General features: G+C 41.8%; 2 protein-coding genes across 4 annotated transcripts in view; one reads left to right on the forward strand and one right to left on the reverse strand.

Annotated features, from left to right (window-relative positions):
- Nucleotides 1–5,997: 5,997 nt before the first annotated feature.
- ppp1r3aa (protein phosphatase 1, regulatory subunit 3Aa) lies at nt 5,998–19,212 on the reverse strand. The gene is made up of 5 exons (XM_044021040.1): nt 19,063–19,212; nt 12,874–13,756; nt 12,164–12,222; nt 11,953–12,050; nt 5,998–10,458 (listed from the first exon to the last, which is right to left on the reverse strand). Exons 2-5 carry the CDS (start codon nt 13,653–13,655, stop codon nt 7,288–7,290), a joined length of 4,110 nt encoding a protein of 1,369 aa, XP_043876975.1. The 5' UTR covers nt 13,656–13,756; nt 19,063–19,212; the 3' UTR covers nt 5,998–7,287.
- Nucleotides 18,086–27,406, forward strand: part of foxp2 (forkhead box P2) — a 94,907-nt gene continuing 85,586 nt past the window's right edge. For 2 of the 3 annotated variants that reach the window (XM_044021052.1, XM_044021053.1), the window contains exons 1-2: nt 18,086–18,185; nt 26,909–26,976. The gene's annotated coding sequence lies outside the window, so the exon portion shown is untranslated. Of the gene's footprint in view, nt 18,186–26,908; nt 26,977–27,406 lie in introns of those variants that run through there. The other variant, XM_044021041.1, reaches the window with a different exon arrangement.

Genomic DNA, 27,406 nt, shown 5'->3' on the forward strand with positions numbered 1-27,406 from the left:
TGGAATGAGCAGACACCCTGAGCTGTGTCTCAGTGATTTAACCCCATTGTAAGACCAACATCACAGAGGGAATGAAAAATGATTGAGAAAGAGAGGGACAGAGTGTGTGTGTGTGTGTGTGTGTGAGAGAGAGAGAGAGAGAGAGAGAGTAAAATGGTTCACTCAAATGTTGCTCTGACATTTAGGTCAGGCCAGCACTCTAAATGGCATGCAGATAGATTTACGGAGGAGGGCTTTGAGAGAGGCCAACTGCTTGTCTTCTGACTATCACACACTCAGACAGGGTCTGCGTGCTCATCACTAAAGCTTTTCTTAGCCCCTATGCTAAAATGTCTCCTGCGTAGTCCATGAAGGTTAACCTTTTTGCGTCCCCGACTTATTTGAATGCACCACGGGTGCGAGGCCTAACGAGTAGTGTGAATAGTTTCTGCATTTAACTTTTATTTTAGCTTTCTTTGCATTTACTTAGGAGTTTTTAATCAAGTGTTTTTGTTGTTCAGCCCATAAAATCCATTTGGCCAATTCTTCCCCTCTTGGGATGTACTGGATTTGCATTGGAGTTCTTTTAAGGCACACATTGTTAAGTGAGTAATGTAAACAGCTGCTCAATCTAAAGATTTAGTTGTAAAATATAAATGCAAACAACAGCAAACCTAAGTCCAACTAAATGAGTGGTTACTAACTTGGGCCCAATAACTTTTATTATCTGTGTGGCTGTATAGGGACTCACTTTAGCTTACATTTAGCTGATGTTGGTCCATCAATTAGAATGGAGAACAGTTTTATGCTTTTGACTATTTTAGTTTAACTGATCATATAAACAAGAGGAATGTGTCCTTGAGTCTCAGCAGATAAGCTCCTTTTTCATCAGACACTCGTGTGGAATCATCTGTCTGTTATGACTGCAGCAGCTTTTATTGGGAATGCATTGCTATGGAAACAGCTCCGCTTTAATTTACTGCTGCCATCTATAAAACACTGCAACCGCAAAATAAATGTTCTCATTTATAATGGTTCGGTTTGGAACCGTGGTGTGTGGGAGTGCAACTGCTTTATGTGTGTTTGTTTGGACAGTTAAACAATGTTGACTTACAAATGATAATGTCAGGTACATCAATCAATGAAACAACATCTCGCATAGAAAAGGAAAAGCAGATTAACTCAAGTAGTTCTGTCTGTACTGAGTTGTGGCTATTAACTTTGTTTTTCTTGAGTACAGATCATTTTTTTCAACGTAAAAATTGTGTAATTGGGGAAGTTACATGTTGTACCTGAATATATATATATACATATATGTATATAGATAGATATACGTTTTTGGACTGTGGGAGGAAACTGGAGAACCCTGAGAAACCCCACACACACAGGAACAATCATTACACCAACTGTGTGACCCTTAAATATAATTATTTTATCTTAAATTACTGCCAAATTATTTCACCTCAATTTTACACACTGCGCCTTTAAATTACTTTACCTATAGCTCTAATCTAGTTTATATTCTTAGATACTTTTGATGCTGAATTTCTTCTCACAGTGTCACTAAATTCACCGCTAACTATTCACCTACAGTCCCAATGATGTTGTATATCACATTATTGTAATCCTTTACAATCAAACACTGGTGTAAAAATAAAATTTTCTGTGTTTTTTTATTAAGGTTTCTGCAAAATACATCATTTGGTCCTAGTGGAAATGGCCATGGCTGCCAATCACCTGACCCTGTTGCATTATGGGTTGTTTGTAGCCTGCTGCTAAGCTATCAAGTTTGTAGTCTTCTCAGTAGCTTGAGAATTAGCCTCCTACTACTATATTTAAATGCAGGAGCTATAGACTGTGAATGACTGGGGAACTTTCAGTCAGTTTTTGAACATTACATAAAGCTGGCTGTCGTTTCTTAAGCTGTTTGCAAACATATCTCTGTGAAGCTAAAAGCTCATGTACTTCCTGGAGCTTGACAGCGCAACATCAGTGTTTGAAGGTAAGTGTTTTGCCTCATTGTTGGTATTTTCACACTTCTAAAAACAAAAGAAACCATGAACACATATTTACCGCTTCCATTGCTTACAAGAAAATAGCAAAATAGGCTTTAGAAATCCCCCCCCCCAAAATAATGAATGCCACTTCTCAGCTGCTATGTGATGATATCTGTTCCTAATGATGTTAATATTGTGTCAGGCCCAGAAACTACCGTTATTTAAGTAATAGAAACGATGTGAGCAAAGCTGTTTTCCTGCTTTTATTCAGGCTGGCAGGAATCATTAATGTTATAAATTGCACTGTTGGTGTCAGAATAACTGACAGCAGACAATCCAAGGTTTGAATTTCTCCTTAATGGTTGCTATTTAGAACATTTCTGAGCCTTGAAAATATTGCTCAACAATTACTAGTAAGGGTACGCTTTCTTGCTTATATAGAACAAAGAACATGTTTTTTCTCCAAAGTTCAGAAAGGGCAGCCAAAGGAAAATGTTCTCAGGGAAATGCAGCACAAAAAATAGCTCATCGTGATTCACATTGCAAACAACGTCTATCTAACAAGCCGCCTCACCTCACACTCGTACTGCTTTTCAAGAAATATGGGTTGAGATGATTTAGGCCAAACAACTATGAAACAATTGAGAGTATTTATCATCCGGTGCTGCCATCCAGCACCTTGTGGGGCACACACTTTTCATAACTTATCAAATAACTTATCATAAATTCCTTTGTCTAGACTGCACTTTGTACCTTTTCATTTTGAAAAATAGGTTTTAATATTAGATTATTCTCTTTCATCTTCACCCCCAAAACAATCAATATGACCAGGGCAATTCTCGTTTTCGTCCTCTTGACGTTCTCATCTCAACATTTGCACAGGTCTGGTGCAAAGGCAGTGGCTAAATCTGAGGCTCTTGTGAATCCAGTGTTATGTCTGCCCCTCCTCCACCTCTTCTGCTCATCCTTCTCCTCTTTCTTTTCTCACACCTCCTCGTCGTGATGAAAGAAACCCAGCTGACAGCACTAAAGATGACAAACAACTCTGTCATCTGTAATGGTCCAAATGAAAGCACAGGAAATAGGAGCGTTGTAATGAGCGCTATAAAAACACAAGATATATTTCGCAGTGCATCCCCGTACAAGTGGAGTATGTGTGTTTACAGTGCAAAACACTAAAGTTAGACAAAAGGGAGATCGATTAAGAGAGATAGATAAAGATATTCTGCATGTTATCGCACAACTTTATTATATGTAGTGTAGGAAATAAGGTGAAACATATGGTGTTGGTTTCCCGCCCATCTTTAACCTGAAAACAAACACACATAATGTGAGGAAAAACCTGCAGGCCTGTGGTTCCACTCCACTGCTTTAATCCCACGTGAATCCTCTTGCAGTCACTATACTGCAATTAGTGTGCAACGAGCGATGACTGTGTCCCACGCGCGCACAGCTTTAAAATGCCAAATGGCAACGGCAGAGAGCGTGGACGTCTCAGTGATGCAAGAGTGCCAGTGGACATCTGGGAATGTGGAGTCACTTAAGGTAGTCACAGAAGTGGGCGAGGCTGAGGCGAAGGGGAAGGGCAGCCGTTGTTGTGGAGGAGAAAGGGTGAGATGAGGCTGTCAAGGTTGAAGGTTTCAGGAAGAGGAGTACAAGGTGCCGACAGAGAGGCTGAAAAGGTGGACGAGAGAGAGGGATGGTTCCCTTGACTGAGGAGAGTGTGGACGATGCATTCTGTCAGTTCTCCAATCTGTCAGCGGAGTGCCTCTGGTCCCCTTTGCCACATAACATGGCCCTTCCCTTAGTTTTTTTCTTCGCTCTCATCCACTCACACACCATGTCCTCATGCACCCTCTTGTCCCAAGCATTGCACTTCACTGCAGTGATTTTACCATTGGGATCAAACAAAACAAAACAAAACAAAAAAAATAGGTTATATTTGTCACTGTCTGGGTCAAAACAACGTCTCATGCTAAATTGCATCTCAAATTTAGGATTGTGCCACTGATGTAAAATGTTTGCTTGATGTAATCATTCGATTTGTATGTTATTTAGAATGAACTGAGCCCTGTTTTTGATTTGAGGCCATGATGGTTTGCAAAGTAGGGCAGCATTGCCATCTGCTGGATAAAATGTGGAATTGCATCGAGGTCAGTATGGAAAAATGGCATTTTTTAAACGTTTGCAGTGGCATTCTTATTAATACTACTACTGATAATAATAATAATGATGTTTTATAGTACACACATCATGTGTGATAAACACTATGTAACACCAGTAGTAATTGATCACTGCCATGTAATTTTGAACTTTTTTTTCACATTATCTTATATAGTATTATTATTGTGTACACATTTATTCTGTATGTGTGTATAATATATTATTATTTATACACTTTATGCTATTTGCTTTGATGATGTATCGACCGCTAAATATCCTATTTGAGTATTTATTTAAATAAGTTTCATGGTTATTAGTTTTCAGTCTTAAATTGTGGCATGATCTGTCACCAACATGACGTAACTGATGTATCACAGAGTTCATATTAGTTCATTCATTCTGACCCTTTATATACTGATTTTATATGAATATTTTCACTATACAGGATATTAATCAGGGGCACAGGCTGCGACATTAGATGGTTGATATTGTCACGATCACATGATTGTTGGTGATAAAGTTTCCCAACAGCTTCTGTATGTCTCGTTGCCAGCAGCGTTGTGTAAGGAAAACCCTTATGACATGTGACCTGTTCCTCTTCCCTCTTCCAAGTCGTTCTGTCATGAATTTACGTTCCTCACATGACATGGTACCATGTTCATCAGTCGTAAAACAAGTCGTCTTCCACTGCAGGATAACGTCAGCTCATCAATATTCTGTCCCGGTGTCTTACCCTCCTTCCGTCACTGCTACTTTTTGTCTGTGCACTCCAGTAGCTGTGCCAGGTTTGCACTGTGTTGTCCTCAGAGCGACGTCCAGAGAGCAGTAGCCTTCTGCTGCGACAACACTGGCTTATGGCCAGTTTTCTAAAGGAGTCAGCATGGGTTTGGAAACAGCTTACAAAAGGTCAGCATACCCCAGACGGGATCAAGTGACTTTTACTGAACTGCAGGGTCAGACAGTCGGATCGCTCTGCTCGTGGTCATCTCGCAGATAATACCTGAGATGACAACACTGAAGCATCAGTGTACACAGAAAATGAGAAGACATGTGTTGTCATTTTTATTTACCTGTCCTAAGTGTTATTAAGTATTGTGTGTGTGTGTTTAGCCATGGCTACATCATGGCTACATCTCATTACATTGCAAAAAATATTCCTTGGAATGAGCACACATTATAAAAATGTTTCCCAAATGTTGTGGAAAGGGCATCTGTTAAGGGCAGTAAATTGGACATTACAAAGTCAAAATGTGGGATTTTTAACCTACTGCGTTATTAACCTTGTGGTAATGCAAGTCACGCGAGCAGTGGGGATGAAATGGGCTATTTGCTGTATGAATTTGACTCTGTTCCAACTCCTGTCAGCAGGCACTAAAACCTGAAATGACGAATGGCTCCTTTCAGGGCAAGCAAGTGCTGCTCAAAGTAAGTAATTTGGTTATCAACATGTGATTCTTTTGATAAAAAAAAAAAATATATATATATATATATATATGTATGTATATGTATATATATATATATATATATATATACAGTATATATATATATATATATAGCACCACAAAGAGCAGAGATATATGAAATTGTTGAAACTTCCTAAGATGATTTGCTTCAAACGTGGTCATAATTCTGGACTTTATTCTTGGTGTGAGAAGTTCCTCTAAATGTCTGAATTATCTTTACAGCAAATCCGAGAACAAAGAACTGCTGACTGTTCCTCTGGTCTGTGAAGGACATCATCTCCGGGTCAGTGGCAGGTATGAAGTCTTAAAACACCATTACATCGGCTGTCTCCACCGTTATCTCGTTGTGAAGCGGCGAGCATGCAGTGTCACAAATTCACCACCGGTTTCTTTAGTCACATGAATTTCCTTTATTGAAGAAAAGCTAGGTAAGTCACTTTGTTCCATTAGGTACACTGTCAAGTAATATTGGGCCCATAAAACACAGCAAATGTACACACACACACACACACAACATACACATAAATCTGAATGGACTAAGACAACAAGTGAGTTATTGTGAGTTTTTTTTTGTTAAGAGTTTTTGGTTATCACTGATTAACAAGAACCAGACAGATTTAAAAGGCCAAATTGTGTCAATTTTATAATTTATCTGCCGAACTTTGACATCAGCAAATGCAACAACTTAGCCAATGTATGAAGATGCTGACTTAATATGTTTCCCTGGCTCTACTCGTCAATTACACCTCTTCACTGACAGAATTTAAGAAAACAGGATGACTTCAAATGTCGCACCAAGCTTACACTCACACTCATTATAGTTTTTGTTACATGAGCCGCTGACAACTCAATTATACTGGGAAAAAAATAGAATCTCGGGGGAAATGAAAAATCCAAAAGGTCGCCGCGTTATCTTTCCTCACAACTTCTTGACAAACCAGCTGAAATATTCAAATGAGACCCAAAAACACAAGTACAACAACATGATGCTAGACGTAGAACGACATCCACGTAAAAACTCTCTTACAGCCTGCTGGAAAACCGATCAAATCAACAACAACATCTTCACCTGCACCATGTCTGACAACAATAATCTTTATCACCAATTCCCAAACAACCAATCCATACCGTCACTTCACTGATAATTAATGCAGAAGTTGCGGGTTTCTCCACTACATCAATTTAAGTCCATAGTTAAGTCCACAATTAATATAACCAACAACAGAGAAACAACATCCTTCTACTTTAAAATGAGGAGTTTAATTAAAATCACAATCTCAAAGTTTTATTATCTCATAACCATTTCGGATACTTAAGTAACACTGCCAGCTACAAAATGTAAAAATGACTTCTCCCAACCCCTGAGTTCCCTGGTTTTCTACAGTATTCTGTTCTTTCTTTCTTTCTTTCTTTCCTATACCGGCTTTATCCTAATGCCCTAGTCTCTGTTCAGTGTAATGGTTGTCTGTTTGTATATATACTGTATCTGTGTGTGATGTCACTTCACCAGTGAAAACAACAAAGAGAAAGGAAAAAAAAAATAATAATAATCACTCTGCGCCTGAACTACTTCTTACTGGGAGACACATACAAAAGGTAGCAAGAGTTTTAAGGTGCAACAATAGCCACGCCAGTCTGAAAATGCAGTATGAAAATATGGAAGACGATTCTGTTCATTTTACATTTTATGTATTGTTGATTAAACGCTCTTGAGCGCCTTCTCGTCTCTCTGCGAACTCTCTGCTCGTGCCTTTGACTACCTCCGCCCGGTGTGTCTTCCACTTATAAAACCACCAGCACAGGGAAAACATGTAGGCCGCACAGAACGCTGGGAAATCAAAGAGGAAAAGGGTGACAAAAAATCCGACAACTAAAAGGGTGCACATTAGAAGTCTGGTGATGTGAGTGAGCACGTATATACTCCACCATACGAGACCATTAGGCTCTTTTAATTGCCCAGAACAGTCTTCTCTTTGTCTACCTGTCTCCTGCTGGATGACTGATCCTTTTCGTATTTGAGAGCAGTTTTCCTGATTCTTTGGAGAGCCGGTGCTCTGAGCTGATTCAGCCAGCGACTGCCTACTCAGAGCAGTTAAAGTGGCAGTGAGATCTCGACTGAGATGAGCACTCAAGTTGAAATCTGTCTGTAATTCATTGCCAAAGTGGGGTTTATTTGTTGCGATGAGCGAGTGACTACTTTGTGTCGGGGAGAGTTCTTTGCTACCACTCGCTGTGGTTTGCTCTGGGCCTCGACACAATCTTAGACTCTGATCCTTTGAAGAGAATACACCCGAGTTATTACCTTCCGGGCAAAGAAGATTGCAGTTATGTGTGCTATCAGGTATAATAATATTTGTGTCCTGCACTTTGCGACTGAACACCTCTTCCCAAATCCTCCTGACCAAATCTTCACCAAATCTTTCTATGAATATCTCCTCCACTCTCAACTCCTCCACCTCACGTGCTACAGTACTTTCTGCTGTAATGGGGTCTTTTGTTCCCTCAGACAGTTTTCTGTATTCAACACGTGTTGGGTTTAATTCGGCTGACACGTTATTGCTCCCCCGCTGAGGGTCCTCCACGTGACCCATCGACTCAACTCTTGCTTCTATTTCCAGCTTTCCAATACTCATTCTTTCATCGCTGACTGTCTGACTCACATCGTCCTCTATTCTTTCTATTGTCTCAGGCTGGTGTTGAGTGTCTCGACTTGCGAGATTCTCATTCGCCGTGACTCCTCCTGGGCTCATTTCACTGCCTACAATCTCTCTCCGACCCTCCGTAACGTTCTGTGATGATACCACTCTCAGCTCTGCTGCCTCCATCACATTCTGGTCGCATTCATCTGCGGGAAAAGGGCCGACTGTATTGCGGTCACTCTCGAGGACCTCGACCCCTTCTCTAATCTCCACACTGTGTGTGCTTTGCAGTGATGGGTTTGTTTCTTGTCGCTCTACAATTATTCCACTGCAACTCAAACTCTCTGCTCCTTCCGCCTGATTTGAGACGGATTCATATTCACCTGGTCTTGGTTTAAGTGCATTTTCCTCTTTTTGTATCACTGTCACCAAGTTCTCCTCCGCGTCCTCTTTCTGAGCATACAGGTCTTCCTCTGCTTTATTTGGCCTTGAATGTTTATTATGTACTTCCGCAATGATTGGTGCGTCTCCCTCCTGCCAGACTGATGAATTTATTTGCAAAGCTTTTTCATTATGTTGCCGTGCCTCCTCAACTAAAAATACTTCAGATTCTGCACTAATTGGTCCCTTTGTATCTGTGGTTTGAGCACAAAAGGAATTTTCAACCTGTGCCTGTCTGAATCCCACCAGGTCTTTGTTACCTGATGCCGTGCCTTTGTTTTCTGATTCATTCAATTTGAATTCATTTCCCATTATGAGGCTCGGTCTGATATTTTCCTCATATGTTTGGCTTGGATTGAATTCGTGTGCCTGTGACTGTGCAGGTCTTATTTCATTTTCATCTCTCTCATTCTCCTGTAATGGATTTTCATTCTTGCGGTTCAGCCTGAATTCCTCGCCGTGTTTTTCATCTGCATAACTCTGGGATATTTCACACCCCCCTGTTTTATGTGGCCTAAATATCTCCTCTGCTGTAGATACTTTATTTTCCATACAGTTTGTCATGATCTTTTCCACTGCTCTTTGTCTGGATGTGGAAAAGACAACCGTCTCCCCATCCGTTGTCCCCTGTCTGATTGTCTTCCTAAATGCCAGTGTGTCATCCGTTGTATTGTGTGCAGTACCTGTAACCTCCTCTTCCCCACTAGAAGAAAGACCCTCATCCAGCCTTGCTCCCTGGGAGATCATATCAACGCTGCTGGCATTCTGAGATTCTGCCATTGCTGTCATGTCTGTTGTCTTCAACTCCCCTGAGCTTGTTACTAAGTTAGCTGTGTACAGTGTGACAGGCTCATCTCCACCTATACCTTCTGCTACTCCTATTATTCCTTCTCCCGCTCGCTCCCAGATTGCATGCTCGTGACACTCAGCTGAACTGTCAACAGTGCCCCCGGACACGGGCATTGCCCCCTGGAGGCTAGTGTCTGTTGAAGTGTCTGTTGCAGAGGTTGTCGGTGACCTTCGGGACGCATCTTGTGTCTCTCTGTTGTCATCCCTTGGCCCGCTGACACATGCCTCTGCTGGCAGGTGGGCTTCAGTGTTCAAGGCGACATCAGACAGCGATGCTTCGCATTTGTCGGACGGTGGGTGACATGCCGCTGAGGTCTCTGCTTGCAAAGAGGTGGCTGTATCCAACCCCAACTGAAATTCTTGGAACGCTTGACTGCTTGCTAAATATTGCATCTGGGGCTCCTTATGATTTGAGGGGGACACCGATGTGGCGCTTTGCAGCCACTCTGACTCGGGAACACCGGAATGGTCCTTGCAGCTTGGCTCATTTAGAAACGTCTGCCATATATCACACACTGATGTTTCTTTATCACTGGTATCATCTGTGCCACTAAGAAAGGTCTCCCACAAGTCACTAATAGAAGGCGTATCCTCTTTGAATGCTTTTGACTTGGTCGGTTTAGCACTTTCATTCCAAATGTCGTCCACGTCAGCAGCTCCCCACGGCTGCCGTTTGTCACTTTTCCAGTCCAGCGTAAGCAGAGGGATCTGATGGTACGTGAGAACCTGTGGACTGTCGGTGGGTTTCTTTCGCTGGTTGTAGAGAGCGCTCGCAGATTCACTCCATGCAGCTGTCGTGGGCTGAGAGACCTTTTGGCCAGTGGTGAAGTCATGTGAATAAGTCTTTGGTACTTGTCTCTTCTGGGATGGGGAATCCTGTAGACGTGCCAAACGGGGTGTTCTGTGCCAGGTTTTTATGCTATCCACCTGTCAGAAAGGACAAAGGTCAAACCAAGTGTTTATGCTTGAACTAGTTGTAGAAGTGTCAAAGCTACAAGCATACAGTTTGTTTGTCTTTAAGGTCATCTGTTACTTAAACCACAACACGAGCTCGAAGCCAAAATAATTTGTGGGTGTTAGGGCCCATTTCACGAGGAAGTTAAATGAGTAACGTGCTGATGCAATGAACTGCAACGCTGCCACAACCTGGGCACACAGTCACTATTTTGTTTACACGATCAAGTTTACAGTATTGTCCAAAAGTCTTAAACTACCACTCGTTTTGTCGTCATCCATATTTCTTTTTCAGTCAAATACGTACACAATTCACGAAATTCGTACACTATAATAACCATAAAAATAATACAAACTCTCTTGGTATTTAGCTCATCTTGAACACTTTTGGGGAAACTGTCCACCTTTTGGTATATTATACCAGGATTTCTTCAGCACTTGCCAGAATTCTTCTTTAGCTTTAGGCTGCTCTTTTATTTCTTCTTCTGTCCAGATGATCTCATATTGTCTATGTCATTAATATCTGTGTTTTATCAGCTGTTTTCACTGTATTCGCAGACTGCTTGGGATTGTTGTCATACTGGTAAATAAAACCATTGCCAATTCCAATGTTATTATGTACATAGCCTGTATTGTATTGCTAAACTAATATTGCATTTTATACTGTTTTTGTGAGCTGCTTTAATGATGGAATTTCCCACTGTGGGAGGTGCTTTCCGTGAGGAATGGCAGACGTCTTTACAACAGCTTGAATGCCAAATCTTAAGTTAGTTTGCTGATTTTTTTGGGGGGAAATGGACTTGCATCTGTGATCTTTGGCATTTTAAATGGAATGGTATCTTAAAACCGTGCTATAAATAATGGTATATGTATATATATGAATATGTACAGTATATGTAAATATGTATATGTATATGTGTATATATATATATGTATGTACTTGTACAAAATGTGTATGTAATGCTCAGTTAAGTCTTGAGTCAACCTCATGTAAGCCATGTTTGACTTAGCAGGACAAATACAGGTGGTACCACTGACCACTCTATTTACGTGTAAAAGGTCCATGGTCTCACTCTTGTTCAGCTGTAAGGTCACATTTGCACATTTCCTGCATTTTATTGATTTGTTCTCATAAAGAGAGTGAGAAATAATTATATGCACTCACTGTCGCATTGCTATAACAACACAACTAATTGTGGCCTGAGACTTTTGCGGTACTGTATTTATTTTTAACATTTTGCACATGTGATTTCGGACGTGTTCTCAAGTATCAGGTTAGTTGAGGTTCTGGGACTTGCTCAACACTGTGCAGCATGACGTGCATCTCCTGCTCGGTTGCCTCTCATTCCTTTTGTAAGAACACACTTATTTTGTCACCTTATTTTTACGGTTTACATTTGCACGTGCACATGCATGGTGTTTACTTCAGTCAGTTCCCGGACAGTTTCACGAGAACGAGAACCTTACCAGAGGTTTGTGTTCTTCATGGTACAATAATGACTGTATCTCTGTGTTGTCCATTGTCTTTCTGACAGCCTCCTCTGCATAATGAGTGGCCAGTGCTTCTGCAAAGTGATTGACAATGCAAAAGAGTCAGAGTTTGCCTGCAAACTTATGCAAATACACACACTCGTACAGATACACGCACAAACACACTCGCACATGCACCAAAACACACCTGCAGAAACTGTTGTTGTGTTAATCGACTCCTCAGCCTTTTCCACTGCACTTCCCCTCCTGTGATTCAAAAATGATTGTAACAGCATCACATACACTCATCAATACTGTATGGTTTGCAGACGTCACATCCTCAACACTTACACTGCTGTTTTTTCTCAGCATCAGCACTTACCTCACACTCTTATTGCTGAACATTGTAAGCATGTATCTGCATAATGCATCATCACATTGTCATGTCTTTCAGAACATGCATAAATGCACAGTGAGGATCTTTAATTCCCAACACAGAAAGAAGAGATTTTGTATGCAGCTTTTTGTGACAGAGGATTTAAAAACAAAACAAAACAAGGGTGCATTTGTTGCTGTTTTCCTCATGGGATGTCATAGAAACGTGGAGAGATACTTGACCTTAAATGGGCAATGTGTGTTCTACAGTTCAGACACCCAGCACCAAATCATTACATAACCGCTTACTATAAACACACAAGCCAGCCAGCAAGCAGTGGGAAGTTTTGCTCTCAATAAACACTGTAGTAAATGTCTCATTGTTCTCTTAAAAAAGTTATTGAAAGAAATGTTATTTTTAAATATTGATTGCTGTGTTGTTGACACACAAGAGGTTACATGATTGTCTCCACTCATCTTTGTCATTCAGTGGCATCTGTAAAAAAAAAAAAAAGACTCATCAGACACATCAAATTCTGTCACCTGTTGAGTTTGAGACAGCTCCGCTTGCCCTTGTAGCTGTTACTCTCCTCTACCTCTGGACGCCCATGCTCTTTCCCTGGTCCTTTCTTGTGGCAGAACAGCACATAGTTCATCTCCTTGTTGTTAGCCCAGAACATGCCCACTGATGTCTCGTACCGCAGGCAGAAATCCACTCGGGTCCTCTCTTTCCCAGAGGGAGGAATCAGAGTATATTTGAAAGAAAACCTGTCTGTTTTCCTGTCACTAGATCCGGGAACATACTCTGCCATCATGTCAAAGTAGCTGTTCCAGCAGTCCAGGCTGATCCGTACATAAACATACTTACTGTAGCAGAGGTTGAGCACCCTGATAATACCGCGGAGAGTGGTGGTTCCTGGGAGAAGCTCTATGCTCTCGAGCTCAACCTTCTGCTCCTGCAGTCTCTGGTCCAGCTCCTCCTGGGATGAAGGGACCGTAAACAGACATATCATGTGGAATTCCTCCAAAACACAGGTTGCTTCCCTCTCGGGAGGCGAGTCGCCTTGTTGCTCTGTGACGTCAACATTGTCAAATTCCTTAACTGATACCAAGTTGAGGCCGAATGCATCAGCAAATGACACCTTCCTGCGAGCAACAGGTGGGGGCTCCGGTTCTGAGTCTTCGTCTGTGTCTTCGTCTGTGGTGGAGCCCAACGGAGACAGGGCCTCTGTTTCTTCTGCTTCCTGTTCTGCACTTTCCCCGCGCTCTTTTTCTTCTGTAATCAGCCCATCCTCTTTTCTGGGTTGGATATACAGAGCCTCCATACTGTGCAATGGACTGCGAGGCAGCTGTCTGCCAGTCCGGCCGTCTGTATGGCTTTAAGGGTGGCACAGACCAGACTGCCTCGAGCCTGGCTGCAGTGACACTGTAGAGGAGAGAGGACGTGACTTGACAGATGGAGTTCGGTTACAGCTGAACATTGTGAGCCTGAGCCAAGGCCTATTAATAGGACACGTATAACTAGACCATGGCAGACTGGTTATTCTCTCAGTTATCCACTCACAATATCTATGCAAGTAACAAAATAAATGCATGAAAACATAGCTATTACATCAGAGGTGAGTTAAAGTAAAGCTGTTGTTCGAAGATCCTTATTTGAAGTGCATGGCCTACTTATCTAAATGTTGTTCCTGCAAGCGAACAAACTCAATTGTATCTTTCGTAAAATAAAACTTAAAGACAACAATGGAACAACAAAATGATGGGGAAAAAAACAAAAAAACATACATTTCTGGGTCAAAAAAGTCTCTGTGAACAGGGGGCTTTTAATGAGTTATCTTAAAATATTTGGGGTTTGAGCAATGTGGAGCTTTGGGGTGAGAGGGTGCAAGGTGCGTGTACGTTCTCAGGCTGATGTCTGGGATGGATGCCAAGGACATATGTGTACTGTATTAGGTTCTGGGATGGGGTATGGGGGGTCAATGCAGTCCCAAAAAACTGTCTATCCTTGTGGCTGGACATTTGCAGCACAGCAACAATAGAGACTGTGTGAGCATACCTTTGTCCAAAATCAGCACTGGCTATTTATACCTTATATCTGAGAGCATTGACAATGTACACATTGTGCTATAAACCTGCTTTATCTTTTGCTCTGTAAATGTGTTTTATATAATTTCACTTGTCAACATTCACTAGTGCACAGTTCCCACATAAAAACACCAGGACAAAAATGTAAAAACCAAACAAACAAAAACAAAATAACATAGACATACATGAATAAGATGGAATTGCAGTGGTTGAATGAAGCTTGGAGGTTTGACACCCAGCTCCTTGAGTGTGCATACCAATGTATCCCTTCCTTGGCAAGACACTGAAACCCAAATTGCCTTATATATCCATCCACTTAGAGTGCATAAGTGAATGGTCTGTATTTATATAACGCATTTCTAGTCACGATGACCACTCAAAGCTGCTTTACACAACAATTTTGCCATTCACCCATTCACACCCGTTCACTCACACTTTCGTATGTGCAGCGCATCTGCTGTCACACATGGATTGAACATAAATGTTTTTGTAGCTGAAAGGAAAAAGAAATAATTTATATCATTTAAAGCTGGGAAGCTTTAAGTTTCTTTCATGATGAGTAGAAGTGCGAGTCATCAGTTCTTCTCTCGAGAACCTCGAACTGTGTGTTCATTTATATTTTGATTAAACAAATGCAATCAAAACATTCTCTTTAACTCAATTTGTCATCCCCTGATGTCATTTGATCTAAATGATTCGATGTAAATTGTTTACGAAGCTCTTCAGTTGTTTTGCAGGAAAAGATAACACTTTGTTTGTTTTGTTTTTCTGGTCCGTTTAAAAACATTTACACGAAGCCGTGCAGTTCAAGCACTTGTGTTGGAAAGTGCCGGCTCTGCTGAAGTGCCTCGTGGATTGGAAGAAACGAAGGAATCTTTCTACAGATCAGTTGCTATCGCCGACATTGGAGTCAACCATTCGTTTTTTAGGTTCACTGCATCTTGGATCAGAGGACTGGACTCGTCTAATTGAACCAATCCTTAACCCCTAATCCAATATATCTTCTACACATACTTTAGTATTTGTTAGATCCCTCTGTTTTGTCTTTTACTTGTAATTGCAAAATTGTATCAGAAGTTATCAGATATATACAATCTCTTTAATGAGTATTAATAATTTTTAAACTTACACCTACCATTCTCAAGAAAATATGGTGGGTCTTAAGAATATATCACACACAACTTGTATAACAGGCTGTGAAAATGAAATCAACAATACAGAACAGCTTCTTTTTTAAATGTTTACAGCTCTTTTGTAGACATCTTGAACCTGGAGGACAACTTGCATGTCCACTAAGTATCAGTAGATGGCACTATGGGATGAGAATGTGAGTAAAATGTAACGTTGACCACAATTTAACTAAGTTAATTAGCATTTCAAGTTCCTGTGATAATGAATTCCAAGTGTTGACACTGTCAGAAAAATGTAGGTGGGAAATGGAAGGGGTAAAAAAAAATCCCCCTCAAGTTATTTACAGCCCTTTGTTTTCACTGTCACCTTGGGCAGGCTGCATTACCAGTAGTGGTCGGTAGATGGCAGCAGACGATCACAAGTCCCTCCACTCCTGTTTCCCCCTTCTCAGTCTAATCGTTTCTCGAATGCTGTTTTCTCCTGCTTTCATTTGATAGGATTTTAATGGCAATCACGATTCATAACAAACATAAAAAGAACTACCTACACTTGGCAAGAGGAAATGGTAAAGGCCCCTTTTTCGCACATTTTCAAAATGTATTAATTTCCAGCACACGACATATGAAATTGCATATTAAAACTGCAAAGCACAATAAATTGAACAGTATATAATACCATGTCCACCCATGTGGGGTGGAAAAGGTTTTACAAGCAGTATAAGGATTAAAAAAAGGAAGCTAATAATAAAAAAATGATATTTTTAATTGCTCAAAAAAAAATGTGTTGGCACTGACTCACATGCACATGTTTTAAATATAATATAAACCGTGTTTTAATTTAAAGAGTCGAATGCACCCAACCTCAAATCCATGTATTCTCTCACAGTCATTCATTCATAAAACAAATAACACATATAGGATTGTAAATCTTGACATCAGAGGAAATGAGACATGATTCACTTGTCACGTTTTTTACATGTTTTGAAAAAAATGATGTCGCTACATCCTTTCTTTTCTCTGGTTGATAATATGCTGGTCAGTCATTTCTTGACCGTGAACGTGAAGAAAACATACAGAATATACATATATATAACAATTGTAATACTGCTCACTGTTTAAATATCGAATCTACTCTTTTTATGAATAAAAAGCTAATAAGAAAAGAAAATCCCTTCATTCAAGCAGTGCAAATACTTTTCACCCAATGTGTAACAGTACGACGACATTTAGAAAAAGTAATACGTAATCTAAACTTAAGGATGCTTGCGTGAAAATGTACAATACTGAAATCCAGTTTCTCTATACATACACTTCTATACGACTAGAATACCCTAAACAAATCTACAAATTAATCAATTAATAAATAAATATGATTATTATACAATTGTATTTGCCACCACAAAAAAAATGCGAATTATACTGAACGTTTACAGATGTGACTTGTTTGTGTTGTTTGTATGTAAACAAAATCGATCTCTATTTTGCCCAATAATGCCCATATTCCCCCCCATTTATCTTAGAATATGTTTTGTTTTCAAACAAAATCATGTAAATGTAAACAATTTTCTAAAACAATTTTTGATGAAAAACGTTTTAAAAAAAGCGGACACATTCACTGTCGGCGTGTTATGTCGTAGGAGGAGGAATGTTTTGTTTAATAAAATGTTTTTTTTAATTATTTCTCACACACTTCAAATGTTATGTGTGTTTTTGTTGATTTTGTCATTTAATCGACTGATCGGTTTAGCCTCCAGGATTTTTGAAGCCCCGTTTCTCACGTGCAGCAAAGTGCGCACTAATCTCTGGGTCGGAAGCATCTTTCCGTTACCGGTGGGTTTACCGGCTCAAGCCCCCCCCCCCCAACAATAACGACGCTTAACAGCCGCTTTGAACCAGCCGCCGAAAACACATGGAGTAACACAAACCCGCGTATTTTTTTAAAACAAATAGTGTCCAAACTAAGGAAAACAAAACTTTTTATGTGTGTGGTTATTTACGTTGGAGGTGGCGCTGACGTCGCACGGGGTCGCAGTACGCCCAAAAATAACAACACACCTCCACGCACCAAGCAAGTGCCTCCCCTGGGGGTGGTGGTGGTGTGTGTGTGTGTGTTAGGGGGTTGGTTTCTAGTCCCAAATATACTTGCTTGCTGGGATACATCTTGATGTGTGTTTGAATCGTAACGGGGGTAAAAAAAAAAGAAGAAGAAGAAGAAGAGGAAGAAGAGAGAAAAAAACAAGCGGCTTCTTCCTCGCATTGCGCGTCATTCAATCGGGGCTCGGTGTACTGCTTTTTCCCCTCTGTTGCATTAGTAATAACAGCGGCGTTGACGGGAGACAGCAGCAGCGGCAGCAGCAGGAGAGAGAGACAGAAAGAGAGAGGGGAGAGAGTGTGCGCGCGTGTGCAGTTTGTGTGTGTGTGTGTGTGTGTGTGGCACATTTGAGCGGTTTTTTTTTTTATTTACTCCGAGGCTTGTTGTTCCTTTTCTCTGCGTTATGGTGAACTTGGGCAGTCACGTGTGAAGATCTCTGCGAGTACAGAGGACAGCGACTTCTCACCTGGCGTGTCCCTTTTTGACTTTTTTTTTTGACGCGAGGAGGAAATATATACCTGCCATTTTTCCCCACTTCGCTCCTGGTAAGTTTTTCTCGCCCCCTAAAAAAGAAAAGCTTTTATTTCTCTGCTCACTCTCTTTGACTCTGTGTGTGTGTGTGTGTGTATTCCTCTGTCCAGTGCACTAGATTTAGGAAGTGGACAGCCGTGGCCACAACTTACTTCACGAGCGCTTTTGCAACTTCACTGGCGACGTTTGTTTGTTTGCTCGCGTGCACTTCCTGTGTTTACTTTGATTGCCGTGCAGCTGTTGTAACATGTCCCATTTACTGCGGATAATTCGTCTTTTTCATGTTTAATGTCCATGTCAGAAGCGTGCAGGCGTTTGCCATGGTCCAAACTCTGAACGCTGACTCTCTAAAGTCAGACTTGTGCACAGTGTGCAACCTTTTCATTTTAAAGATGTTCTCCCATCAACAGTTATTGATTATTTGCCCTCAAGTGCTCAAAGTGAGTCAGTCTGAAACAGCTTTTTAAAACCACCTCAGAAATTTGCTCCAATAATGTCCTTCTTGATGTATAGCTTTAGATTTATATTTGATCTTAATGCGTTTTAAAGAGCATGTTATGTCTCATTTAATGCCACTAAAAGCTATTTTACAGTTTGCTGTAATTTATGGGTTGACGTTACATTACACTAATGACTACGACGACTCATTACAGATATTATTTATCTGTATAGAAAATGGCACATTAAATGTAAGGGCATTTACATTTTGAAATGTTTTATATGTGATAGGATATTATCGCCTACGACACGTTGAACATAATTTGTCCTGTGTGATTTAAAAGACAAAACTACAAAGCTCAATCTGATGCACTAAAAATAAAATAAAATACAAAGTCAAGGCTGCAGTGGTTCCTCATCACTATCTATGATTATAAGCAATCAACACCTTACCATGCTTGCTTGCTCCATTTTGTTATGTCCCATCTTTATTCGATGTCCAGAAAACAAACAGATTTGCAGGCAGAGTATCGATTTTCAGGATGATTAGCCTAAAATTCGGCCTAATTAAAGCTCAACATGGAAAGCTTCCTCTCAGTTCCTCCCTCACACTGACTGTGTCTTGTCACTGTTCTCTTGCAATCACTGTGGTCCCTCCAAAAAAAAATCAATAGATGTAACTTTCTTTTCCCCGTTTAAAGAAAGGCTAACAAGGCAGTGGGAGCTGCTGAACTCTCCAGGCCCTGTCTTCTGATCAGTTTTCACCCCTGGATTAGCTGCATCGACCCTCCTTGTTCAAGCCGCAGGGTTCACAGGTGTTCCCTCCTCAGTTATGCAGGTGTGGGCCACCGCTCAGTAGCTCTTACTCTTCAAAGGCCAGACGGCAATAAATGCCCCCAGTGAAATATGTCAGCGGCGATGCACAATCACCGCCTTTGTCGAGGCGGTGCAGTAATTATTTTTTAAAGCATGTGTAAAATGGCCTTTGCTCACTTGTTTACTTGTTGTCAGGCTGGTGTGTGTGTGTGTGTGTGTGTGCGGCAGGTCAGTTGGGTCACTTGATTTAGGGAAACGGGATGCTGTGAGAAAGAGATGGAGAGTGAGAGAGAGAGAGACGTGCCATTATTAGTCTCCCTCCATGACTGACTGGTGGTTGGGAGCAGTGCACTTTTTTACCCTGACTCTCCCCACTCTGCATCTATTTTTTTATTGCTGCATTTATCATCAGGCGGCCGTGCTCTACATTATGGTAATAGGAAAATGAATGTCCTCCACAGGATTAATGTGTATACCTTGTCATTCAATTCAATCATTTATCTAAATTAAGATTCAGCTTTCAGCTCACTGAACACTGGTTGATGCATGATTTTCTTTTTTTTCTTTTTTATCTAAAATTGTTGCTTTCACTAAGTGGAAAGTGCTTTGTCCCAGGGAAACTTGAATGCAGAGACAGTGGAGGCTAAGTCCAAAACGACCGTGTGCAGAAAGTCCAGAGAGTGGATGCACATGCACAGATCACATCACTCCTGTCTGTTTTCAGTCTGTTTCGCTGCAAGACAATGAAACATTTGCTCACTTTTGAATTAGCTTTGGAGTTGCTTCCATCCCCCAACACCTCTGTAATGAAACACACCTCTCGCCCAAGCTGCCCAAGTGTTTCTGCATCTGGGGATAAAAACCGGTGAGAAAATCAGGGCAGTGGCTCACCAGCATCTCACCGAGTCTGTCCACATAACCTTAACGGTGTGTTTTCATATATAACTTGGCCCCCGTTACTAAGCTTTAGGCAATTAGATGGCAAATGTCCAGATCTTATCCCTGTCAACTTCATAGAAATGTTTCCATGACAACCTCCATGCAAGTTAAAGCAACCAGGAGTGATCAAGTCCTTTCCTTCCCTCCCTTGCTACCCCCGTGCACCCTCTAAAGTCCCCCCACACCCCCTCAAGTAAGACTGGAATTTGTGTTGACAGTTTTGGCCTTTAATGGCACTTTTGTGCTGCGGAAAAAGGTATTTGTTTACCGGCATCATGCGATGCAAACTGTCAGCCCTGCAAAGATTGACTTCTCAAGATAAAAGAATGTATTATGGTGCTTAAGAGGCCACCCTTTTGCACTGTAATTATCCACATCATGGTAATGATGCTTTGTGTGTCCCAGTTACTTGGAGTCTTGAGACAGATCAGACTTTTTTAGTCACGCTCCGGGTCACTTCTTAAGTCCGACTCGACACTGCAAGAAAACGCTGTGTCCGTGTTTGGCTGGAGAAAGTTGTGCAGGGTGGGGTGAAGGCGACGAGGTGTAGGAAAGGGAGAGATTGCAAGGCTGGCCAGTTATTAGGGGGTGAGGTCATGAAGACCTGAGGACAGAATCAGTTAGTGACCTACCTTTTAACACTAGTTTCATCAAGGCACCAAGTCACTGTGTTGAACTCTCTCTCTAAGTTCACCATTGTGGGTTTTATGTTTCCTGCGAAAGCTAAAAACAGGCGATGTGGTCATCTGTTTACATAGACCAAAGCAATCAAGGCCCGAAATATCTTGCAAAGATTGCTCTCGAAAGATTAGATTTTACATCATTATACCTCCCTTTCTTTCTAAAGGTTTGGAAACCACAAACAAATGACTCAGAGGAGCCAGAAAGTGTAGTTTTTGGCTGTCACATTTTGAAACGGAGAGAGGCACATGAGTGCACGGCTGTAAGACAAACATTAGGCCTGTGTACGCAGTATTTATTTTAAAGCGATGTAAAATAATTCACGTCTTTTCATCAGGTTTACAACTCAGCACTTGGCACCGTCGTCTCGACTATGACCTTGTACTTAATAGTCTGCAATTGAGCTGACACTCCAAACTGCTGTAAGCTTGGCCTGTAACACTATCTGACCTATCAGTGTGTTTATCCACATAAACTACAGCATGCTGTCATTTGAACAGCAGCCACAGACGATGCATCTTTTTTCTCTCTCTCTCTTTTTTTTTTTATTGCCATCAGTCTCCTCGCCGAGTTAACAACTGTATGTTGACTTGCTGGTGTTTAAGTGTGGTGTGAAGGCATGGTGGCTTCTATTTATGTCACCCTCAGATGGATATTGTCCCAGTTTGAAAAAAAAAGTGTTGTTTTTTTGGGTCTCGCCCCGAATTAAAGATACAGGGTCACTTTTGGTAGAAGGCAAGGTCATTACTGTAGCACTGCATTCAGCCGTCAGGCTGTCACTCATAAACAGTCAACCGTCATGTGGGACGGCGTTGACGCTAACGCTGGTGGCCAACTCAAATAATCATTAAATGGCCACATTGAGACAATTTTAGCTTTTTATAGTCACAGCAGTATATTTTTAGAGCCGCAACTAACGATTATTTTCATAATCGATTCATCTGTCGATTATTTTCCATAAAATATCGGAAACCCTTAAAAAATGTTGATTGGTGTTCGTCAAACCTGGAAATGATGATGTTCTCAAATGTCTTGTTTTGTATACAAACCAAAATGATTGACTTTCAATGATTTCTTTGTTATCCAGAGCAAAGAAATAGAAATACAAAGAAAATACTCACATTTAAGAAGCTTAAACAATCGGAAATGTTCATCTTGAAATCATTGATGAGTTGTATTTAGGTTTTCTGCGAGGACTGTTCCTCTGAAGCAAGAGAGAGAAACAATGTTTATTCCGAACCATGTTGTGGGAGAAAAAAAAACATCGGGGGGGTTCATGACAGTAACAGTTTTTGACAAGCACATTAAGCTGCAGAAAGAGCATCCAGCTTGGGGCTGAGGGCATATGGTGCTGCCTTCTGCTGGCGTAGCTCTAGACCAAGTTACAACACTCACGCAGGGTCACGAGTGTCTCAGGTTTGTTCCTTCTGTCTTACTCACCTAAATAAAAACAGGAGGCAAAATGGAAATGGGGGGGGTTGGGATGTGATGGTGGTAGTAGTAGTGTTAAGTGGATTTGGCAGGCGGGAGTGTTGTTCAGTCGCTTTGTCTTTCAGTCAAAGGACAAAAAGCACTGGTCTCCGGTTGAACCGTTTGGGTCAGGACATTTTCTGGTCAGAGATGTGGAAGCGGAGGCATTTGGCATTTTGCTGCAACGCTTTGCTCTCTGTTTGGGTCGTGTCGCGCTCAACCCCAAATATTCATTTGCATCGATCGTGGTGGCAGTTATATCGTTGTTAGCGAGTGCGGGCGTTGTGATTTTAGCTTCTCGCTCGTGCTCTTGGATGTCAGCCCTTAATCCTACTCTAAACAATGGCCATGTTTCCACCACACTTGGCTCAATAGTTTTTCTCCTCCGTAATGTGGAGAGGATGGACTTGGATGATGTTGAGGATGACGCAGGGCTCGCGTCTGAAGATAGCGGATTGCTGGGAGGGTAATTACAGGCTACTGTGCGGCTCTTTGGATTTTCCCTGGATCACAGCTACAGGCCTCAAAGCTCAGCCTCCGACGCTGCTCTCCGAGAACAAACTAAAATGGCCACAACATATGGACTGAGCAAAACAATGGCTTATTTTTATGATATTTGATGAGTGGTTTTTAATTTAGATTGTCACTTCTGGCAGGCAGTAGGGCAGATGGCGCAGCCTTGCAGCTCATCTGAGCTTAAATACCTCCAGGCAGCTGTTGGTCATAAACTTTTTCTTTTTCTGCATGTTTTTTTCCTTCCCCCCCCCTCCCTGGGTTTTCGCTCTTTAACACAGCTTGGGTCAGAAACATTCCAACCTGTTGTAACACCTGTTTCTGCATATGCAAATCTGTTGTTTTGTCATTTCATTAGGCAAGGCAAAAAGACAAGGGTCCCTCGTGGTTGCAAATGCGACTGGCACTGGGCCCAGTTGGCATGCTACAAAGCAGAAAGACGCTTCAGGCGGGGTGATGGGAGGGACAAGAAGTGTCTGCAGCAGAGGGACTCGGCAATCAAATGCCTTCACACTACGGCTCAATCTGGACGGGCTCGCGGAATTCTGAAAGTTGTCATGAATTTGAGCGTGTGGTAAAACCATCAATTATCTGTCTTTATCTTCTCTGGAAAGAGTATCTGTAAGTGAATCACAAAGAACATGCCCAGTAGCTAAGAATTGGCACACGCGTGTCTGGCACACGCCAGACACCTCCTTCCCTCAGTGTCCTCTCTACTCACCCCCTTCTCCCATGACTCCTCCCATCCTCGTCCCACCACCATCCGGCGCTCTCCTGCAGCGCACGCCTCTTAACCACATGTGCCAGTGCCGAGCGTGCTCTTGCTCCGGGGCTAATTGTTCACTGGTAAACTGCATGCTTGTTGGGCGGGGGTCTCCCCTTCATCCAGACACACATGGCTACAAAGTGGGGACGGTGGCAGTGATGATCACGGCGGTGGGCGCGGATGGGAGAGTGCGGGTACAGATCATTATCTATCCGCGTAGTTTATTCCCCGCACAAGTCCAAAGATTGTCTGTTGTAATCCGGTCTGTGTGCCACATGCAACAAATACACCATGAAATTAAAGGTTATTGCAGGAGCATAATTCAAAAGCTCTGTTTGAGATTACCAAAGCTGTTTCCAGACCTGGGAAATTGAAGGGCGATGGCACAACATGTTTTTCTGTCTAGTATTTTGAATGTCCAAGGTTTCTCCACTAATCTCCGATTACTGAATTGATTTGTCATTTTAACGGACACACATTAATACTCTTTGAATTGTGCGCAGTGCAGCTCCACAAAACGTCTCAAGGTTACTGCATTGGTAATAACTTGGACGGCTTTCTTCTACATATGCAGTTTGGTTTTCTGGTTCTCCAGATGTGAGAGACGGACGGACAAATGGAAAGACTTTGGACGAGTCCCTGTGCTGAGCTAACCCCAACTGATAACTCAGGCCTTCCTCCTCGTCCTCTTGCCTCTCTTTTCCATCTCTCTGTCCTCCCCCTTCTCCTGTCTCTCCTGTGTTTTCTCCCCCCTTTTTGTCCTCCTCGTCCCTTCCTCCTTGGCTTGGTGGCTCTGATTTGTAGTTGGGCTCCTCTCTCAGCACACAGGCGGCATTAAAGCCAGGCCCCACAGGCCCCCTCTGATATAGGAGAGTTCATTAGAGATGTGCCTTTGATGGGCAGCCTTTTCATGTGACTACCGGTTTTTCAAATACCTTGATGTAGAAGCTTAAGAAGGCATTGTGTAGTAAGCCCTCCTTTTGATGCGACTTATTTAGATCTGCATAGTAAATCGGGGGTGGGGGGGGAGTAAATAACCAGCCAGCAGATGGAAGCAAGGAGATAAGGCACCAGCGAACAATCGAATTTGTATTTTGTTATGATGTTGACAGCAGCTAAAATTCACTAATCTAGAACCGCTGATCTGCATTTCAAAGAAATCTCATTTAGCAGCGGGGAGGATAAAGTTCCTCTCATTGTGTCTATTTTATTGCATTCTTCACTAATTTATCTGCACACAGATTTAACGCGCAGGGCTTGGTGGTAGGAGATGGCGTCCACGGCGTTGCATAGGGGGTCTTAAATACTGTGAAAGCGGTTACGTCTAGACTGTGAGCCGAGGGTAATTACACGTCTGACCATGAATAGAATGAGTTTGAAGACTCATCTTTCTTCGGGCGGGCCTGAATTGCTCGACTAACACTGATAAGGAGCATTTGGTCCCTACAGAAATATTGCCAGTGACTTTCCATAATGCTATAATGCTCCCCCCCTGCTCCCTCCCGTCTTTAAACACCAAAGATGGTATTTACTTTTAAGATAAAGTTATTGTGTACAGTAATCTGACTTGTTAGCATAATGTCCTCTTTCATCGCAGGACCCTCCTTTTCTGCTGCGTGTGGAGGTATTTGTGGCCCAGGTCTTAAATAGTTTATCTTGACTTAGTGTGCGAGTGCTTTATGTAAATATCAGCCTATAGCATTATTAGGCCCTCATGAATACTTGAATGCGTATGCCATATTCGCGAGTTGATAGAATTTACCGACGGTTTTTATATTTGGAATAAAGGTATATGTGGTATTTGTAAAATCCCTCCGAATTGGAGGTCACACGGACTAATGGCATTCCTGATGCCTTCCCAGTGAATAAAACATGACATGTGCACAGCCCAGAGGTGTTGTGATATTGAAGTATGCTCACCAGCAAATAGTTTTAATTTTTAGGGTCATTAACTTGAAAGAATGTTTTATATGTGCATGTTTTATTTAAAACGATTAAACTATTTAAGACGACTGTTTTTATACTTGGGGATTAATCTTTTTTAGACGCCCCACGCAGAGAGGCTTTTAATAAAAGTTTTAACTGCCCTATCTATATTATCTATGTATTTCTTTCAATGCAAACAAATCATATAATTGCACAGAGCCCGATCTGGGCCTGTACTTTTCTTCTAATGTTTTCCCAGTTCATTAGTTGGCGACCGACCTACCCCCACTAAATGCTGCCCAGCAATCTGTGCAGCATTTCTCACAAACTCAAAACAGTGAAAAATTACAGCAGTTGGCATGTTTTGATTTCAGCTGGGCTCTTTGAGCTGAGGGCTTTTTGTACAGTTCAGAGAGCACATTCCTTAGGATTCAGCAGTCGCCGGTTGCCTGTAGGGGTCATTGGAATTCTGGAAGAATAAAAGGGAGCGGGGGGAGGGGGGGGGAGATCTCAAGAGAGGAACATCCAGGCCATTTTGTGCCCTTCATGCCCCCCAGTAGCAGAAATGTACCTCTGCCATATCTGGGTGTGAGGCAAATTCTTTTTTTTTCGTTATGTACTGTAGCTACTTGTTTTAGGCTCACGTTGCAGTTGTATTATCACACCTCAAAAAATCATCATCAATGGTCTTTAAATTTAAATGGACGCCATAGTATAGTATAGGTACCTAGATGCCAGGAGCTCAGTGGAAGTACATGAAAAAAAAGAGAGAAAAAAATCACTTTTGTCAGGTTAACAGTGTGATTTACTTGGCGTTGATAGCTCAAGCCTCCGAGGCACTGCACCTTCTTCACTTAAAAGAAGAAGAGAAGTACGTGAGGGTGCTGTGCAGGAGGCCTATAGCTTGAGCTGTACTGTATATTACCTGTTTGTGCATGCACTCTCACTCACACACACACACACATATGCTTCACACCAAAATCCAGGTGCACTTTGTTGTTCTAAAGTTTATTGCTTTCACCTACAAGCCATACAGAAAATAGTTTCGCAAGACAAGAGTCTAGCCCACACATGTCCGCGCCATCAACGAATGTGTTTGGGGAAACATGAAAAGGATCAGCGTGTCATGAAAAAGCTTTGGACTAATGGTATCCTCCACCGTTCCTTTTTTTTTTTGCTTTATCGCAGAAAAACCGACATCGCTGGACTCCATCCATTCCTGTGACGGACCACAACGGCAAGTTCTCTCCCTTAGGGTAAGTGCTTGAACATGGTTCCTTCATGTCCGTCTGTCAAAGAACCTTTAACCACAAGAAAGACGGTGTCTTTAAAAATCCAACTCCTATTTTAAAAACCCAACTCCTGTAAGATCTATCTGTTTTTTTTTTATCCAGACACCAACTGTTTCTGTGGTGGTGTTATTACAGCGTTGTTAGCGCCGCTGTGTTTGTGGTGATTGTAGCGGCCAGTGGAGGTCAAGGAGGCGCCGTTCCCCCTCAAATGTAACAAATCTTCATCTTGTCTACTTTGATAGAATTCCCCTCTCCACTGGGCAACCTTTCAGTTGTGCCTGTTTGGTTTTCACACCCCACGGATTTTCAATCTACTCCAGCTTAGAAGTTATGATATGCATTATGGCCGACAAATGTGGGCAAGCTTGGATAACGGGTTGTTTTTTATTTTATT

The sequence above is a fragment of the Solea senegalensis genome, linkage group LG3 (genome assembly GCF_019176455.1).
Source record: "Solea senegalensis isolate Sse05_10M linkage group LG3, IFAPA_SoseM_1, whole genome shotgun sequence".
Taxonomy (NCBI): domain Eukaryota; kingdom Metazoa; phylum Chordata; class Actinopteri; order Pleuronectiformes; family Soleidae; genus Solea; species Solea senegalensis.

What these genes read in the sequence shown, in the direction of transcription:
- ppp1r3aa (XM_044021040.1), bottom strand. Translation starts at nt 13,655, where the DNA reads ATGGAGGCTCTGTATATCCAACCCAGAAAAGAGGATGGGCTGATTACA. An exon ending in CACAACAACAGTTTCTGCAG is followed by an intron (nt 12,051 to 12,163) that starts GTGTGTTTTGGT and finishes ATCACTTTGCAG; the next exon opens with AAGCACTGGCCACTCATTAT. An exon ending in ATGAAGAACACAAACCTCTG is followed by an intron (nt 10,459 to 11,952) that starts GTAAGGTTCTCG and finishes CCTTTCTGACAG; the next exon opens with GTGGATAGCATAAAAACCTG.